The 18,561-nt window shown below is 38.9% G+C and overlaps 1 protein-coding gene across 1 annotated transcript in view; it reads left to right on the forward strand.

The window, feature by feature from the left end:
• The window catches only part of LOC120563894 (protein-methionine sulfoxide oxidase mical2b-like), a 102,290-nt gene that overhangs the window by 35,985 nt on the left and 47,744 nt on the right, over positions 1-18,561 (forward strand). The window contains exons 10-19 of the mRNA XM_039808392.1: positions 498-566; positions 1,270-1,386; positions 4,850-5,032; positions 5,643-5,933; positions 6,045-6,170; positions 9,332-9,847; positions 11,074-11,175; positions 11,335-11,427; positions 14,374-14,560; positions 14,840-14,913. Coding sequence (XP_039664326.1) covers positions 498-566; positions 1,270-1,386; positions 4,850-5,032; positions 5,643-5,933; positions 6,045-6,170; positions 9,332-9,847; positions 11,074-11,175; positions 11,335-11,427; positions 14,374-14,560; positions 14,840-14,913 — 1,758 coding nt within the window. The remainder of the gene's footprint in view (positions 1-497; positions 567-1,269; positions 1,387-4,849; positions 5,033-5,642; positions 5,934-6,044; positions 6,171-9,331; positions 9,848-11,073; positions 11,176-11,334; positions 11,428-14,373; positions 14,561-14,839; positions 14,914-18,561) is intronic.

Below are 18,561 nucleotides of genomic sequence, written 5' to 3' on the forward strand. Positions count from 1 at the left end.
CATCGAATTCCAGCAACAGGAAATTACACTTAAAGACTTTTTCTGTGCCGAAATGTTTTGCGGTGTTGGTGAATTCTTAAAAAAAAATAAAACACCACTTAATGTCGGGTTAAAATGCATTGTATCTCGCGTTACTGAGATTGTAACTGGTATAATATTACCAAAACTGTATTAGTAATGTGTTTATATTAGTGCGTTACAGCAAAAAGAAATGCATTACTATAATTGCGTTACTTTTGTCATGTGTTAATCCCAAAAGTGGTAATAAACATTTGATCTAATTACAAATGCTAGCCGTCAATCTGCACAGTGATTAGAGGGATTGTTGTCTGCTCATGTGAATTTTAATGTATGATTAGGTTGCAGCTTCAGCTTTTACACTGATCACAATCTTAGTGGTTCTTTGTTCATTTGAACACAGAGGATGATCCAGTTGGAAACATATACAAATCAAAGTCTCTGTGAACTAATCTTTATTGTGGTGTCTACTGTCACAGGATGACAATAAGCTGGAAGACAATTTTGTTAACAAGAGACGGCGAAAGGGCAACCACTTCCTCACAGAGGTAGGTTCAACAGGAGATCTAAAATGTTCCAGTTGTTTTAAGATAATAGTGGACCATCAGGGTTTTTCCTGCATAGAGGAATTGTTGGCGCACCCCAAAGAGGTTTTAGCCAACGCCAAAGGAAAATCACCAAACTAAAATGATAAGAATTGAGAATAAAAATAGCAATTTAAATTCAGTTTGAATGTGTTAAATAGCAATTTACCAAACAGAACATAAACATGAATATGAGCCGCAGTCTCAGTTTTATTGTCCAGAGTCAGGCTGTACCGCACTCTGTCTGTGATTTTAGCGGTAGTATTTAAATATTAGTATTTATTTTTAAACAATTTTGTTAATTGGGGTTTCATTTGCTCAAGCATAATTAACATTTTGTTTATCAATTAACCGGAAAATGCATAGATTTCTGTTAAATAAGGTAACACAGACTCATTTCCTTTACTGTACGTAGACCGATCATGCTTACTGTCGTGTGTAGTCACCCTTCAATGGCTCATTCTAAGTCAGAAAAAACCCTGACCATTACCTGCATTGTTTTTGTGAAAACAGGACCTCATTATATTTCTGACATAAGTCCAAAACAACATAAGTAACACTTTTCTCTGTGTGATACAGTATGTGGCTCAAATTGACCCCACTACCCGCTACGCTTTCCTTCTCTCTTACCTCTATATTTCCCTCTGTGACCCTGGCATGGCAACAGTTGTCTTGTCACAGTGCACCCCGTGCTGGTGAGGATGGGGAGCTGCGGGAGAACAAAGTCCGCTCCATGGCTACTCAGCTGCTGGCCAAGTTTGAGGAGAATTCCTCGACAGCAAAGGTATGTAGCAAAGTGACATAGACAAAGACATATCAGCTTTATTTTTTTTTTCAACTTGGCCCCAAAACCGCAAAGATAAATATTTGAAATAACCAAAACTTTGATAGAAACTCCTGTGGACATGATAAGAAGCTGATTGAGAAAATAGGTTTTCAGGGCCTTTAATTGTTTCTGTCACTGTTGTAGTCTGTCAGCTTTAACACACTTGACATTCTTTTTTTATTTACTTTGTGGAAAAGTTCCTCTTGGGAAAAAAAGAAAACTGATTTCAATGTCCCTGAATGTCTGTGTGAAATTCATGATTATATTCATACCAGAACGGACTTTTTTTATACCATCAATTTAATTTTCAGACCCACCAGAGCGTTGGATTTTGAATTTTATTTACATGGAATTGCAGCTGACTAACTGGTTTAGTATGAAAGCAAAGAAAAGCGTAATCATTTGAATCTTATAATCTGCATAACTAAATACCTAATGTTGACATTTAAAATCACTTTATCTTTTCAAATGTATGATGTTTGAGTATTTTTTTATTTAGTTAGTTTGAATATACAGGCTACTAAAACTATCTTGTATTTTAAGAGGATTAAGGGCTTGCATCATAAAGTATGACTAATAGATAGGACAGAGGTCTGATCAATTCTATTCAGGCTTAGCTGCTTATCCTAGTTTGACTTTACTTGAATTTTTAGAGTTTATGTGAAGTGATAGTTTTTCTTTTCTTTTTTTATCAATAAATAGGACATTTCAAAAAGGGGATTTAAGACCACTATACATTCAGAGAGATGGAAAATATTTCAATGCTATAAATTCAGTGGCATTTAAATTTCAACATTGAATATTCAGTAGTGTTTAAATATCACAATTAAATATTACATTGCTTATAAGATTCATATTTTTTTTTATTTTTTGCTACATACTCAATATAGATGTAATTTTAAAACTGCACTGAAAGCACACTGCTTGCATGTGTGTGTCGTTATGATGAGCATATTTGAGAAGCCAATAAAAGCAATAACAACAAAAATAGTTGTTATGGAAAAATGTGGGAGCAACTCAACTCTGGATACCCGAAGAAGGTTCGGGAGACTTTGATAATAATAATGGATCCAAATTAACTTTAACTAGGTCTTTTAACTGGGGAGGGAATAGGATACCCAGATAAACGATACCTTGCTTTGGCCACTGAAATGCACCTGATTGGAAGGCTGTTACTGGGCACTGATCTGTTAAAGTTAAAGCTTCTGACTTGGACCAATTTACCCTATAACCTGAAAACTTCAAGAAAGAGTCAATGATCCCGAGTAAACAGGGTATTGATCTGCTAGGTTCAGACACAAAAAAATAATGTATTATTCGCATAAAGGTTGTGCACTACCCCTCCTACCATAACTCCTGGGAAGTTAGTCTCGCCCCCCCCCCCCCCCCCCCCCCCCCCTATGGCTGCTTCCCTGTCTTGTTCCCCTTCCAAGAGCAAAATATTCAGGAATTAACCCTTTAGTTTGTACAGCAGCCTTTGGGTGCTTAAAAAAGCACCTAAATCCTCTTTATAAAAATGCTGCAATACACATACATTTATACATATAGCATATAGCCCCATTCATATGAAACGCCTTTTCGGCATCGAGGGAAATATCAGCTATTGGAGATTGTTTATCAGCTATAGACCATGCAATATTAATGAGACGCCTGATATTATCTGACGAGCTACGTCCGCGAATAAACCCCACCTGATCAGAATGAATTAGAGAAGTAATAACCTTATTTAATCTATTTGCCAACATTTTTTTTAATAATCTTGTAAATAATCATCTAACTGCATTAGGGAAATTGGACAGTAATTCTTACGGTCTCCTGGGTCTTTGCCTTTTTTAGGAACCAAAGTTATCAAAGCCTGCCTAAATGTTGGTGGCAATGTGCCCTTCTCCAGTGCCTCTCTATATACCTCTAATAGAAGTGGAGCCAGTTCAGTTGCAAAACTCATAAAAAATTCTGCTGTGAAGCCATCGGGCCCTGGAGCCTTACCCATCACCTCTTTAATTTCCTCTATAGTCAAATCTGCATGAAGGAGTTCTCTGCTCTTCTGTAGTGACTACGAAGGAACACATTTCTTCATCAGTAGAGGTAGATAATGACCTATAGAGATCAGTGTAAAATTCTTTAAAAATCTTGTTAATATCTACAGTTGCTGTAAAAATGACTCCAGAATTGGATCCAACTGCAGAAATAGTGGAAGCTGATTCCCTCTGTTTGATGTATCTAGCGAATAATTTTCCTGCTTTGTCTCTTGATTCAAAATAATGTTGTCTTGCCCTGATTAAATTAAAATCAACCTTCTGAGATAGAATACTATTATATTGGTATTTTATTCGAGTCAGGTTTCTCAGGCCACCCTGTGACATTCTTCATTTAATCGAAACAGAAGCATTTAATGCAATCTTGATCGAGGTGAATTAGGATTAAGCAGTACAATTTAACCACAGTGCCATCCCAAACTCTAAGGGTCTGTGTATTTCCAGGAGACATACATATATCTCTTGCTGAAGCTGTCAAGTTTGTGTTATGCTTGTCTCATCACACAACATGTTTTTCCTGGAAACTCCACCACAATCATACTAGTATCACCTTTTGCTATGTTTCCGAACACTAACTTTATTTTACTATTTACAATCGGCATATTTGTCACAAAAAAGATTTTTGAGCATACTCACGGACAAGAGGCTTATGTTTGTGACAGCGCGAGATGGAAACATTGGATGGCCTCCTCCTCGGCTGAACTGTAGACTTGGCTAGCTCAGGTGAGCTAGCAGTGTCAGTTAGCTACAGTGACAGCACCAGTTACAGATCAGCTGAGGAGGACAAGCTTCTCGTCCACGAGTAGCCTGTTCTTTCTTCTGCGTGGTGATATGGTTGGTGGGTGTTGCCGGTAGAATAGTTCCTATATGGAACTGCTCACAACTAGGTCTATAGATTATCTTGAGTAACCAGGTCATGATTTCTGGAAAGAGGCATTCCTGTTGAGTTTTTCAAATGTATTGTTGTGGCGCCTTTAACACCCCAAGCCAAATGCCATCTAGTTTCAATTATATTCGAGAGAAGGCAGACATCTCTACGGCCAAGATCTCCCACACGAGGCAACTCACACCAAAACAATCAATTGATTGATAAATAGCACTACAGGTTAGAGGGAAAAAAGCATATTTTTAATTTTGTGGTGAATTGTCCCTTTAAAAATGGGCTTCGTATGTTGAGGTTAGTGCAGCACCTTCACCACAATGTAATGTTTACATCCAAATCACTGGAAATCTATTGACTACTATTCTGTTCCCAACTTCCTTAAATACCTGTATTTTATTGCCAAATCATGTACTATATATTTCCAATCTCCCAAGACTTTTTCCTTTCCTTAAATTTCCTTTCCTTTGCTGTCCTTTTTCCTTTCCTCTCAACCTTGCATCAGTCTGATGAGGAAACATCCAATCCCTACTTTTCCCCTCCTCTGTCTCCTTCCACCACCCCACATCCTCTCTTAAAGGAGGAGGAGGAGGATGAGGACCAGGAGAAGAGGGAAAACCCACGTTTTGCAAAGCCCAAGAATGTCCCCCCTCCACCTCCTCAACCTTCTCCTCGTCCCAAGTGGCAGGTATGCCTCCCTCTGAACAGTTCTCAGCTCTTTCTCTCGTGAATGTGGTTGGATGGGTTATGTTATTGATTAACAGCCATTTGTGGCCCTCTCATTTATCAAGCTTGTAGTCTATATCCTCGGCCTTCCACTTCCGGGATTGCCCCGTTGCCGCCAGAAAAAACGTTGTATGTCCTTTTTTTTGGACCGGATTTCTGTTTTCTATTGCTTCCTTTGTGTTGGAATTCTAAACTCTGGTTGATTTATGAGGACTATGGTTAACTGCTCCTTAGATCTCTGCAGGGTAAATCCAGACAACTAACTAGACTATCTGTAGTGCCGCCCAAGACGATTTTGATTTGTTTAAAGATATGCCAATAAACCAGAGCACGTTTTTCTCCCATCCCGGAATGCTGTGTGGACTAGCCAGACCCTCCTCCGCAGAGTTGTGGAGGAGGGTCTGCAAAGCAACACTATCAAGCTTGAAACCTTTTCTACCACATTTACAAACATCAGTTTCATTTAAGCATTACAGATAAGTACCTCATACTTGCATAATATTTGTTTACCTACTATAAACCCACACCCATCTTGTTTCCTCTTGCTCCTCATCTCTTCTTCCTGTTTCCAGCCGTCCATCTACCTCCGCCTACTGGAGAATCCCAGTGCTGTGGCTCAGCAAACCACTTTCCTCTATTCCCCCACATCTTCTCACCCTCAGAGTGGCTATAGTCGCTCTCCTTCACCCTCGCAGTCTATGGGTCAATTAAGTCCTCCCCGCTCACTGAGCCCTAATGGTACTGAACATTACTACACAGAATGCACCTCTCCAGATGTGACACCCAGTCATTTATCTGCTTCTACTCAGTCTGCTTCGGATAATGACCATTCCTCTGAGAGGTCAGAGGAGTCAATGCAGAAGGTGAATTTCAAGCCAGTTCTGTACAATATTCCTTATCACAACTTTTACGAACAATTTGCTTACATATAATTTTTTGCTCTCATCTGATTTTCACCACCACCTGCTGTCTAGCAGAGTAAAGCCCAGAGACTGTCTACTAAAGAATATTATGGGAGGAGTATAAAAGAGAGAGCGGGTCTCCTGTCCTCCATGTTTTCTGGGTCCAACAAACCTCCTGCTTCTCTTTCTGAATCAAAGGTTATGTATTGCACCAACATTTTCATGCTTGACTATTGACATAGTTTAGACTACTGCATGTTCATAATAACAGGGTGTTTTTGCACTTGTTAAACAATGCATGATGGTTTGATGTGTAAAAAGTGCAGCACAGTGTTTCATTTACAATTGGCTCTATGTTCATGTACAGTTAAAGCGCTTTCTTTATTGGGACTATGACCTTCAGATTGATTGTAATAGTTTTCATCCAAAATTTGTATTGTCTGAAAGTTTTATGATCTTATCTAATTGATAGCTTATTGAATTTAAACATTTGAATATATGTTTTTAATACTGGTACTTACCTGAAATTGACCCAAAAAATTCAAAGAGGGGAATTCAGACCAAATAAATTCAGTGGTATTCAAATTTCAACACCACATACTCGGTAGCAAATTTGTTTCAAAATTAGATATTCAGTTACTGCTAGATTCAAATCATTATGGCAAAGATTTGATTCCATATTATAGAATCTGCATATAGCTTTTTACAAAACTCTAGTGTTTGTCAAATCTATAAATGTCGAACTTGCGTGTTGTTGGTGGTGCATTTAAGCCCCTAAAAATGTTATATATTCATTACTGAACAAGCAACAGTTAAATGTTGGAAAAAAACTCTTTCCTTAGGTATTAATTACTAAGATTTAACACTCACCTACTTCAAGAAAAGAATGATCTGCTTCATCAGGATTGTATGTGTGTGTGGTTTAATCACATTTGAGTGCCAGTGTCCTGGCAGCATGAGCAATTAACCCTACAACATTCATCACATTTTGTTTTAAATATTGCTACTTCTTGATTGGTGCAAAGACATTCATGACATCACTTTTTTCCAACTAAGCCCTGCACATTTCAAACCAGTAAAAGGAGCAGAAAACTTTTCTAACTTTGATAGAAAATTGTGTGTTAATGTAGAACTCCTGTGGACATGATAAGAAGCTGAATAAGAAAATAGGTTTTCAGGGACTTTGTGTTTCTGTCAATTTTGTAGCCTGTCTGCATTCATACACTTGACATTCTTTTTTATTTACTTTGTAATAAGGTTCCTCTTTAAAACAAAAGCAAACTGATTTCAATGTCAGTAGCTATGTTTCCATCCACACGTTTTTATCCGAATTAAGTGATATCGAATGAAAAATGCCTTATGGAAACAGTAAAATCCGACAGAATTTCATGAATATCGACTCAAAGAAAATACGTTCGGTCTCATCGGATTTTCTCTTGATCGATATACGGCTTATGCGATAAACGCTGATGGAAACGTTATTTGCCGAATAAATAATGAATTGCGATTAAGTTTTAGGTCATTTTATGGTTGCAACCCGCAATAAAACGAAGAAGAAGAAGTTTCAGTTCATTTCCGCCCAGTATTTCCGCTCTGTTTGCACACATGACAGCTGTCAACAAAAACGGATGTAAGCGGACAAACGAGAAGACAAGATACTTTTTTAATTTAATTTACCAGAAAAATATAACTGCTATTTTAGATAGCAAAAATCTAAGAAACGCCCTCATTTATCAGGAGCTCGCAAAGGAAATGACCAACAAAGGTTACGACAGGGACATTCTAAAACGCTTAACGTGAAAAAGCTTAACATGGTTTAATGTATCTAAACAACGATCAATCATCACCAGATTTATCATGGTCATATCTTGTCATAAACACTTGTTTGACAGCCTGTCAAAAAAACTAAATCGAAATCCAACGATTATAGAAGTTATCTCACGTTAAGGTTTTCTTCATCACTGCGCCCTAGGCGAGGAAAAAGCTTTTTGGTTTAATGTACCTAAACAATGATAAATGATTACCTAATTTCTCTGTCATATTGCTCCTCATAACCACTGAAAACTGTCAAAAACTCGAACCCAAAGTCCAATTATTATGGACATTATCTGACATAAAGCGTTTCTGCTTCACAGCAGGGCAGCGGAGCGGCTGGGGGTTGACTCTCCACGGTTCTCATTGGCTTTATAAGTCCTAATGTGAAAAAGCTTAACGTGGTTTAATGTACCTAAACAACGATCAATCATCACCAAAAAAATCCTCTCCTATATTGCTCATCATAACCACTTAAAACGGTCAAATCTAACCCAATGTCCAAATATTATGGACGTTATCTGACACTATGATGAAGAAAACATTAACGTGAGATAACTTCTATAATCGTTGGATTTCAATTTAGTTTTTTTAACAGGCTTAAGTGTTCATGACAAGATATGACCATGATTCATCTGGTGATGATTGATCGTTGTTTAGATACATTAAACGTCCATGCTAAGGCATTACGCATGAAGCTTTTAGAATGTCCTTTACGACAAGCCGTGGGACGTCCTGCGGAGTAAATGGAAGGCGCTCAAACAGCGATACACGGCTCAAAAAAGAGAGTTGTCTCGCAGCGGTGCCGGAGGGAAAATAAAAGGCAAGTTCCACCTTTTTGATGAGCTGGATCAGATCCTAGGTCAAAGGCCCATCGTAGCTTAGCTTGGCTTCTAATATTAACAACAACTACTACTTAACGTGGTTTAATGTACCTGCTAGAGGGAGCTGAGGTGGAGGCTGTGCAATCCTACAAATACCTTGGGCTGTGGCTGGATAATAAACTGGACTGGACAACACACACCAGCCACCTGTACAGAAAGAAAAGCTAAAAGTTTGTTATTCTTATACTGTATTTTTTTCTATCTTTGATGCTAAAATCTGTTGCTGGAAATCTAATTTCCTTGCAGGAGTCATCCCAAAGGGATCAATAAAGAGAAGTCTAAGTCTACTTTTGTATAGCAAAACTTTGTTCGCAAAAGTTCGCTTGAATGTTGTGCGATTCAGTGCAAAAATGAATGGAAACCCCTTAAAATGTCTCAAATCAATTCGATACACCAATTTAATCACAAAACAGCATGTGACGTCATTACGCACAGGTTTTTATTTGCTTTAGAGCTGTTTGATGGAAACACACTTTCACCAGCTTTATTCGCATGAGTTTTTTTTACCGAACTTCAGATAATTCGATTGACAAGTGGATGGAAACTTAGCTACTGACTTGTCTGTGTGAAATTCACTAAGCTGTGATCAAGTTATTTCCTCTCCAGTCTCATCCTTCTGCTCTACTCTAGTCTTTAAATTTCTGTTTGACTCTTCTTCTTTAGGTGGAACTATCTTCCCTTCCTTCCTTTTCCACACATCCTCCTCCTTCTCCTTCTGCCTCTGTTTCAAAGAGAGCTACGGTCTACCCTGTAGTCCACCCTGTCCCTGACCCCACTGCCCAGGCTGGTTTCTCTTCTGTCCCCCTGTACACTGCTGGACACAAGGACAAGATACAGAAAGACTCCTCTACTCCTTCATCTTACACTGACTCATTCACAAAAAACGAGCAAATTTCTTCTCTTGTTGTTGATTCCTCCACATACAACAACCAAACATATGCTGCCCCTTTTTCGACTTGCTCTGATGAGAGCCAGGAGAGCTCCTACCCCCTCTGTGATTCTAATTGTGAAAATGGACATAGCAGTTTAGCTCCCTATTCAGTTTCTTTACTGCACAAGGGAAGCTATGAAAGGATGCATAAGAATTCTCAGAATAATCTGGAAAGTGAGCAGGAGAATGTCCAAAAAACTCAGAAGACATTTGATGATAAGAAATTAGCCAAAAGTGATCCGATGAAGGTAAAAGTTTCCTTATGCATATCAATAGCAATAATACTAATAACTGGCAGATCTCCATTGAAAGCATCGTACTCTCAGAGCTTTCCAGATTCAGAGCTGTGCAAAGACCTCTGAAGGGGAAATGAGAATATGCAATTTTAAAACACCACAGCGTAGAGCTATGTACAGCCACAGCATAGGTGGTAATACAGGTGTTACTATTCAATATATTATGATGTATCACAAAACTGTGAGCAAGGAGATATAAAAACCTGTTGCAGTATAAAGATCACACCACCATGTGCATAAAATCTGAGTTAAAAAGTTTTATTTTTGTATGCAGTCAGAGAAGGATCTTATAGTCTACATCTTCTCCAAACACTCACTGAATATTATAAATAAAACTTTTAAGACAGGATGTTGTCGCTTGCCCTGTCTGCTGTCAGGGTCTTTTTGTTTACATCCAGAGAACTGCTGTCATCTAGTGTTTATCGGAGAATGACACAGTATATAAGCAAGGATGTGTTATAATAATATGGATACAGCATTCAAGGCAGAGCCGCTTCATTCCTATGAGAGTTAATCAGTGGCCCATGAAGCCACCATGGAGCCAAAAATTACCTGGATGATAGCACCGCTTCCGAATAGTACAGCCCATAGAGCAGGCGCACCGGCGACCACCACTGGCTGAGCCGACTACTTCCAGTTTAGCACTCCACTAACTTGTATGGGGATTAAACAATTTAATCGTGCGGTTCTAGACTTTCCCAATGTTATTGTACAGAATAGATCAAATTCTGATCAGTCATTTTGCTGAGGTTGTGACTCTCAAAAAAATTGCATCCACTGATTTACAGACGTATCTTTCGCCATGTAAATCTATGGGCATCACTGAGATGCCAGAGGGCATCACGTGACGGCCCGGGAGTTGCAATTCCACCGTTTGGCCGATTTGTTCAATTTGCTTTAAAGCCCGAGTCACTTTACTCGTTATCATCAAAATGTCCGGCACAGACTCACAGCTATAATTCTATCTACGTCTTTGTGAAACCAGGTCCAGAATATTTTATAATTATTAATCCCATACTTCTGATTTCCTTCTTAGGAAAGGGTTGTGTTAGATTAAAAACCGTAAATTCATAGAGGTAGAAGAAGAACACAAGGAACATTGTTGGCATTCTGTTTTTTATATGACACATGTCCTGTGTAACACTGTACAACTGATCTTCATTCTGGTGTTTATGTAGTGCAATGGGAGCTGCGTTCTTGAGAACCCTAAAGGAATCACTCAAAAGTCAATTGTTCGCTCTGAGAGTTGTCCGACGGGAGCTGCTAGTTACATTAAAGAGGTACTAGTCGATACCTCAGTCTAAATGCATGAATTGAGAGTAAATCGTGCTTTTTCTGCATTTTCATCTTCATCTTCTTTCTAACTCCTGTCTGTGGTTTCCAATTCTTTCTTTTTTCTCCTTCATCCTTCTGCCCCTGTGTTTTCCTGGCAACCTTAGCGTACAGTCGGAAAGGTATCATCAGCCATAGATGCTAAAGCTCAGATATTGGCCGTCCTGTATGAGACAGACCACAGGCCAAATGCCACACCGGTAAGATGCATGTGCATGTTGCAGAGACAAATCTAAACCAGAGTTAATGGTCTTTTTTGTTGTTGTTTTAAAAATAGAAGTGTAGTACAGTTTACATGTTATAGCAACATCATCATTAGGATGCGTATGAAGTGTTTTTGTTGATTTCTTTTTTTTTAACTGTTTATTGACTTTTTCAACAAATACAGTGACATAATGCAGTCCCAATAACTAAACATGCATATTCATACGAACATGTGTAGACAAATTAACTCAGAAATGATTGCTTTACACATAGCGCAACTCCAGTATACACAAAGTATAAATTACCAGTGAACTTCTTTGACTACTGATATATATAGTTTGCAAATGTCCGTGGTTTCCTCAGAGTAGGACAATAATAGAGGTTACATGTAAAACGTAGTAACGCATTATTTATTGCAATATTCAAGATCCGTCCACACAGATGACATGTCCAACCGTAATAAATAAAAAATAATATGATTAAAATAATAAGGAAATAAGTAATAGTTTAAAAAGAAAGAATTAAGCATTTTGCAATCAGAGCATCCCTGTCTGCTCTGATTGTCCACCTCATGTTTGTGAGTCTCTTGATTCTCTGCTGTGTTGTTTCACTCTGAAGCCTGAGAATGACTGCAACGGAGTATATGGCAGGACTTTGTATCGTGAAATATCACCAATAAAGGATTCTAAACCAAATACTACACAACCGGACATGTTCTGGCAGTAATGTGACCCGAAATTGGGGAGAAATGACCAACACTGGCCACCAAGATTACAGCTATCTGGCGTTTAGCATGCAGCTACTAAATATTTAGCAGTAGGCTAACGTTAGATTGTAATGGAATGGAGCAGCACTTTCTACTGTCAAAAATCGCAGATAAAGGCATCTAAACCAAATACTACACAACCGGACATATTTCGGCAGTGATATGAACGTGAAATTGGGGAGAAATGACCAACATTGGCCGCCAAGATTACAGCTATCTGGCGTTAGCACGCAGCTACTGTGGTTAGTAGTAGTATATAGCAGAATGTTCTACAGTCAAAAATTGCAGATAAAGGCTTTTAAACCAAATACTACATAAGCTGAAATGTTTCAGGAGTAATGTGACATGGAATTGGGGAGAATTTAACATCGGCAGCCAAGATTACATCTTTTACTGCCGTTAGCATGCAGCTACATTGGAGAATGTTAACACCACAGTAGCTCAAAAAAACACTGCGTTAGGTCCTTCCTAGAACAGATGAACAATCATAGAAGGCCGGAGAAGGCCTGCTTGGAGTTGCAGAACACTTAGCCGAGGGTAGAAAAAATGCGTTCAGAACAGTTGAAAACATTTTAGCTCACGGTTTACCTCGTTATTTAATGTAGTTTTGGCCACGTTTAACATGAAAATCTGACATTATAAAATTATTTGACATAGAATACAGAAAATCATAATAGTTCCAAATTCAACTGGGTCGAAACTTTAAAGGGCAAGCTTTCAAGAAGTTGTCCGTATGGAACCTTAATTGGGAACAACATACTTTTACTAACATTGACTTTATACCCTGATATTTGCCCGAATTTATTTAAAAGGGAAGTTATTGCGGGGACTGATCTAGAGGGGTCGGAAACCTAAATTAATAAATCCTCAGCAAATAATGACACTTTATGTTCTCCCATTTGGTTGATTTCTAACCCTATTTATGTAACATGTAGTTTTGGAAAATTGCATGTAAAGATCAGCAAAGGAAGAAGATCTAAAAAGAAAATGTCCCTGTTTCCATGCTGCTCCCAGCTTTGACAACAGATAATCTGCCTTTTCAGGCTCTAGTTTGAGATGTTGAGCTTTATTTCACATTTCAAATTGTTTCTGTATTTTCTGACTTGGCATGAAGTAATTTTCTACACTTCACTTGAGAGTTGCCTTGAAATTTGGTAATTGTTAATTCTACATTCAGACTTTTGAAGTTGACTTGGGACTTTTTGGAAAATACATTTATTTGCTTTCAAGTCAATCTTATTTTGGCTTTCTTGCAGAGAGTTGGATAAGAAGCTTGATACCACTTGCATATATGAGGGTGGTATTGATCTTATCTAACTCTCGGCAAGAAAGCAAAAAAAAGAAGCCATTTTCCAAAATATTGAACTATTACTTTAAGACTCAACACTGAGCTGGGCCTCGAGCAAGCAAAGATCATTAATTGTTTGTGGCCGGGTTGGCTCAGTGGGTAGAGCAGGCGCACATATGAGAGGTTTATGCCTCGACTCAGAGGTCCAGGGTTCAAATCCGACCTGTGACGATTTCCTGCATGTCTTTCTCCTCTCTCTCCCCTTTCTCACCTAGCTGTCCTGTTAAAGTAAAGGCGGAAAAGCCCAAAAAAATAATCTTTATAATAAAAAAAGATCATTCATTGTTTTAATATCCTGATACAATAAACAGTTTTGGCAGTGAGGTCTGTGGACTATTAAGAGTACAGATGTTAGATTAGGTTCCATTTGACGTGCTTGCTGCCAGTTAGCTGTCGGTCGGATATTTGATCTATTAATCCCTTTCACTGGTGGGAGTTATGGATCATTCCATGCAGCGATAATAATGCGATGCTAATGAGGCTCATGTCACACTTGGTGTCAAGTTTTATGTTATTACATGTTAACTGGGAATGTTTCCTTAAGGGCAGGAGTTACACTATTTGACATCTTCCTCGTCGCTCTTATCAAACTTTCCAGCCAAGCGCGAGCTAGCTAGCCTGGTTAATTTTATGGCATTTATGTCTAGGATAGGTGCAACTGCTTTTAACAGTTTACTATCTACCCGCTGCTGCTATGTGAATAATTTGTTTTGTGTACTTTTTTTGCAGGCATCTCTGAAATAATCAACAACTGTTAAAAAAAAAAAAAACATCTCAATGGCAGAATGTAACATATCTCTAACCTTCTCTGGGTCTTTTTCCTCTCAGTGTGTGGTTCGTAAGGACCTCCCTCCCGGTCTCGGTGGCAGTGACATTTGTCACTTCTGCAACAAGCGGGTGTATGTGATGGAGAGACTGAGCGCTGAAGGCTATTTCTTCCACCGGGAGTGTTTCCGCTGTGACATCTGTAACAGCACACTCCGTCTGGGAGGGCACATCTTCGACTCGCAGGAAGGTAAGTTTGACTCACTATGAATGGTTTCACCCCACCTGGGAGTGAAAGTAAAAATATATATAAGTGGAGTATTTTTGTTCTGTTAATAAAGTATATCACTTTCTCCAATGAAACCCTAGACACCTGACATATTGTCCTTCTTAGCCTTGTTTTAGACCTTTGTTTTTTTTCCAGAGGTTTACATGATGTATGTTGTTTTGTGTCAATGTGTCATTTTAAGGTGATTTGTATTGTACTGGATCTATGTGGATTTGGAATTTTTGTGTTCTTCCTTTTTAGCAAAGTTCTACTGCAAGATGCATTATGCCCAGCGCCAGTCCAGCACTCACATGGGGAGGTTCAGAAGGAGAATGGTAAGGAACACTGCAGTGGTTATATGCAACAAACAAAACTATAATTTCATAAAATGATTTGTGAAAGTGCGTTTGCAACCCACTAACCATTTTGCATTCAAAGAATGTGCTGATACTCCTTTACTCGCTTGCTGTCCTTTACCTGCTACACAATTAGCTGGCATGCTGCTACTCAGGTGCAGATTTGTCACTAGGCAATTGCGCGCCTTGCGGGAGGAGCTGAATTGAAAAATGTGTGATATTTGTTGAGATGCAAATGGGAGTGACCTATACAGGTAGATGCCATTATGCTTGACACAGGCGGTCAACAAACAAAAAAATTCTTTCTTCCGTGCCCCAAAGTTCATAAATTGGATGAAAATCCGCTGTATAACTGTTCACATTGTGGTGCTATTAGTAACTTATATATACTGTATATTTCAGGGAACCTGTGTGCCTAGTCATTTGAAAATGGCCTGTAGTTTTTGATCCATGGAATTCCAACAAAAAAAGTAATCTTCTTTTCACGGTTAAAGAGTTACCAGTCAAAATGCAAAGTGCTTATGAGTAGCCACGTGGAGGCACTAACATAAGACAATCTGAAGGGCGTTCCACAGAGTCGGAGCCACCACTTCAAAGGAATGGTCCCCTTTAGTTTTTAAACGACTGCGTGGGACCACCAGTAATCCCATCCCCTGGTTAGAAGACCTAAGGAACCTGTTAGTAATGTATAGATGGAGCAGGTCAGAGGTATAAACAGGTGCCTGACCATGCAAGGCTTTATCTGTCAGAACAAGAACTTTAAATTGGATCCTGAACTTGATAGGAAGCCAATGTAAGCTGAATAAAATGATAGTGATGTGTGACATCCTGCTGGACCTGGTCAACAGCCTTGCAGCAGCATTCTAGACCAGTTGTAGACAGTCATGGGATGACTTGCTGAGGCAGGTGAAAATGGAGTTGCAGTAATCAAGCCGAGATGATATAAAACCATGAATGATCATCTCAAGCACAGATTGTGAAACAACAACTCTAAGTTTGGCAATGTTTCTCAATTGAAAGATACATGTACGGGTCAGTGATTTGATATGTTGATCAAAATACATATTATGATCAAATACGTACAAATATAACACCAAGATTTCTGACTTTGGACTGCACAGCTGAAGAAAGAGACTCCAAATGCTGAACAACCTTGAAAGGTTTTGTACAGAATGAATCAGGCTTTAGCTGGTATGAACAATGTGGCCTCATTTTTTCCCCAATACTTGACAAGTCACACTCTGTAATCGTAATTTATTAGAGCATTGTTAGCCACAAAAGAAATGTTTGAGATTAACCAATGTACGCTAATAAACTGGCGTTGCAGAGAGAACATAGGCAGTATTTATTGTTCCCATTCTCTGTAGTAACGCATGTGCGACATGTCAAGTATTGGGAACAAAATGAGGCCACATTGTTTAAAGGTCCAATGTGTAGGAATTTCTCCTATCTATCGTTGAGATCATATATTGCAATCAACTCTCTCGTGCCACGCAGTTCAAAGTACGTATTACAGCTACATTAGCCTTCACGCTTAAAAAAGCCAGTCTCTTGCTCTTTTCAATATCCTTTTTCTTTTTCTGGGCGAAGAAGAAGACTCCTGTTCCTGAAATTTGGCCTTGACCAACTGCCACTTTGCTCGTTTGAAAGCCATGATGTCTCTCTCTCATGGGTGGGCTAAATTCTCAGGGCGGGCAAAGCAGAGAAAGGGGGAGTAACCTTGCTCCTTATGACCTCCATAAGGATGATTCCAGATTGGGCCATCTGAGCTTTTATTTTCTCAAAGGCAGAGCAGGATACCCAGGGCTCGGTTTACACCTGTCACCATTTCTAGCCGCTGGGGGACCATAGGCAGGCTGGGGGAACGCTTACTAATGTTAAAAAACCTCATAAAGTGAAATTTTCATGCCATGGGACCTTTTAAACAAGCTAAAGCAAGAGGGGAGGGGGGGGGGGTTGATCATGCAAAACAAAACATGCAAGAATTAAATCCCCTTCCAATACCATGTATAGTGGCAAAATTAAATCAATTCTGTCAGCGGTAGGCAATTAGACTAGTTCTTTATTTTCAATCCTTTAGTTAAGTTTGCAGACAGGTACTCACAGAATGGGCATCACCGCAAAACATTTCCCTGAGCTTCTCTCAGACAGAAATCCACATTGAAAACGTTTAACTTGCTGTTCCAACTTTCCGACCTTGTTACATTAATTATTCGTTACAAACTTTACCTTACTTTTTACGGTCAAAAAAACATTTTGCCCCGCAGCTACCGCTGACCCAAAACAAAAAACTCCTTCTCTAGCAAAACAAAAGGCACCTGCGCCGCAGCTTGAACATAGAACTAGAGTAAATTAGATCTGTAACAATGCTCATAGTTGAATACAATGTACGTCAACATCAAATAACTATAATAATATAGAAACTTAAACATTAGTAAATACAAAACTCAAAATGACCATTAGTTAGCTTTGGCTCTTACATTTTCCGGCCCCTAATTGGGAGACAATAAGGCGACCAATTACTCAAACAATAATACAAAAGGCCAAAGACATCCATAACTATACATTGTATATTTTCAATCACCTCCGTTATTGTTTTGTGTTTTACACTTTAGTAAGAGTCATTAGTGTCTCTTTAAGAGTCGGTTTCACAAACAAGACAGAGTTTTTCAATAGGTCTTTCTAGAGTGTTTGATTTTGTTTTGACCAACCCCATGCGAACAAGTCCCTTCGCATCTGGCATAGTTTGAATGACTTTACCTAAAAGTTTCTTGGGGCATAATCATCTACAATCATTACCACATCTCCAGGAGTGAGATTTTGGCTCACTTGAGTCCATTTTTGGCACTCTCGCAGAAGGGGCAGATACTCACGTACCCAACGTCTCCAGAACAAGTTTGCCAGGTACTGTACCTGTTTCCTCCTGCGGCGTGAGTACAGATCTTCTTTTTCGAACAGTCCTGGTGGAAGCAAAGGCTGCCTTTTCAACAGTAAGATGCGATTAGGGGTCAAAGCTTCAAGATCGTTCACATCGTCAGATGATTTTGTGATTGGCCTGTCATTCATTATAGCTTTGACTTCACACACAAAGTTTGAAGTGATTGTAGTGGAAGTTTCCTTTGCAGCAGGGGTAGAGGTTTTCAAAGTTTAGTAAAGTGAAACAAATAAGACTTCAACCAAGTTGGGTTTTTGTATTTTATTAAAGATATATTTGCAAATAGGAGCAAGATGATTTTACAAAAGGCACAGTGGCCCAGTGTGGAGTCAGTTTCTCAAATGAGTGAACAGAACACCAGGCTTATATGCATCTTCAGAGTGACAGCACACACGCACTTGGATTATTATGACGCTACAATTTTTTCAGGCAATCTGATACACATGAAGACAATCAAGAAATACAAGAGACATCTCGGAGCCATCTCACCTCCTCCTCCCTCTACGACTTTCACCCCCCCAGTTACATCTTAACTGGCATGGGAAAACTAGAGATAGTTTTAGGGTGACCTTGTACCTTTATCGGTTCAGGCTAACAGTGCTCACATTATGTTCCAGACTGGATGTCTCACAAAATTAGAATCAAAATCTGCATGTGGGAAATGAGATAAACTCTTTAAGCATTTGTGAGAG

The sequence above is a fragment of the Perca fluviatilis genome, chromosome 8, assembly GCF_010015445.1.
Source record: "Perca fluviatilis chromosome 8, GENO_Pfluv_1.0, whole genome shotgun sequence".
Classification (NCBI taxonomy): Eukaryota; Metazoa; Chordata; class Actinopteri; order Perciformes; family Percidae; genus Perca; species Perca fluviatilis.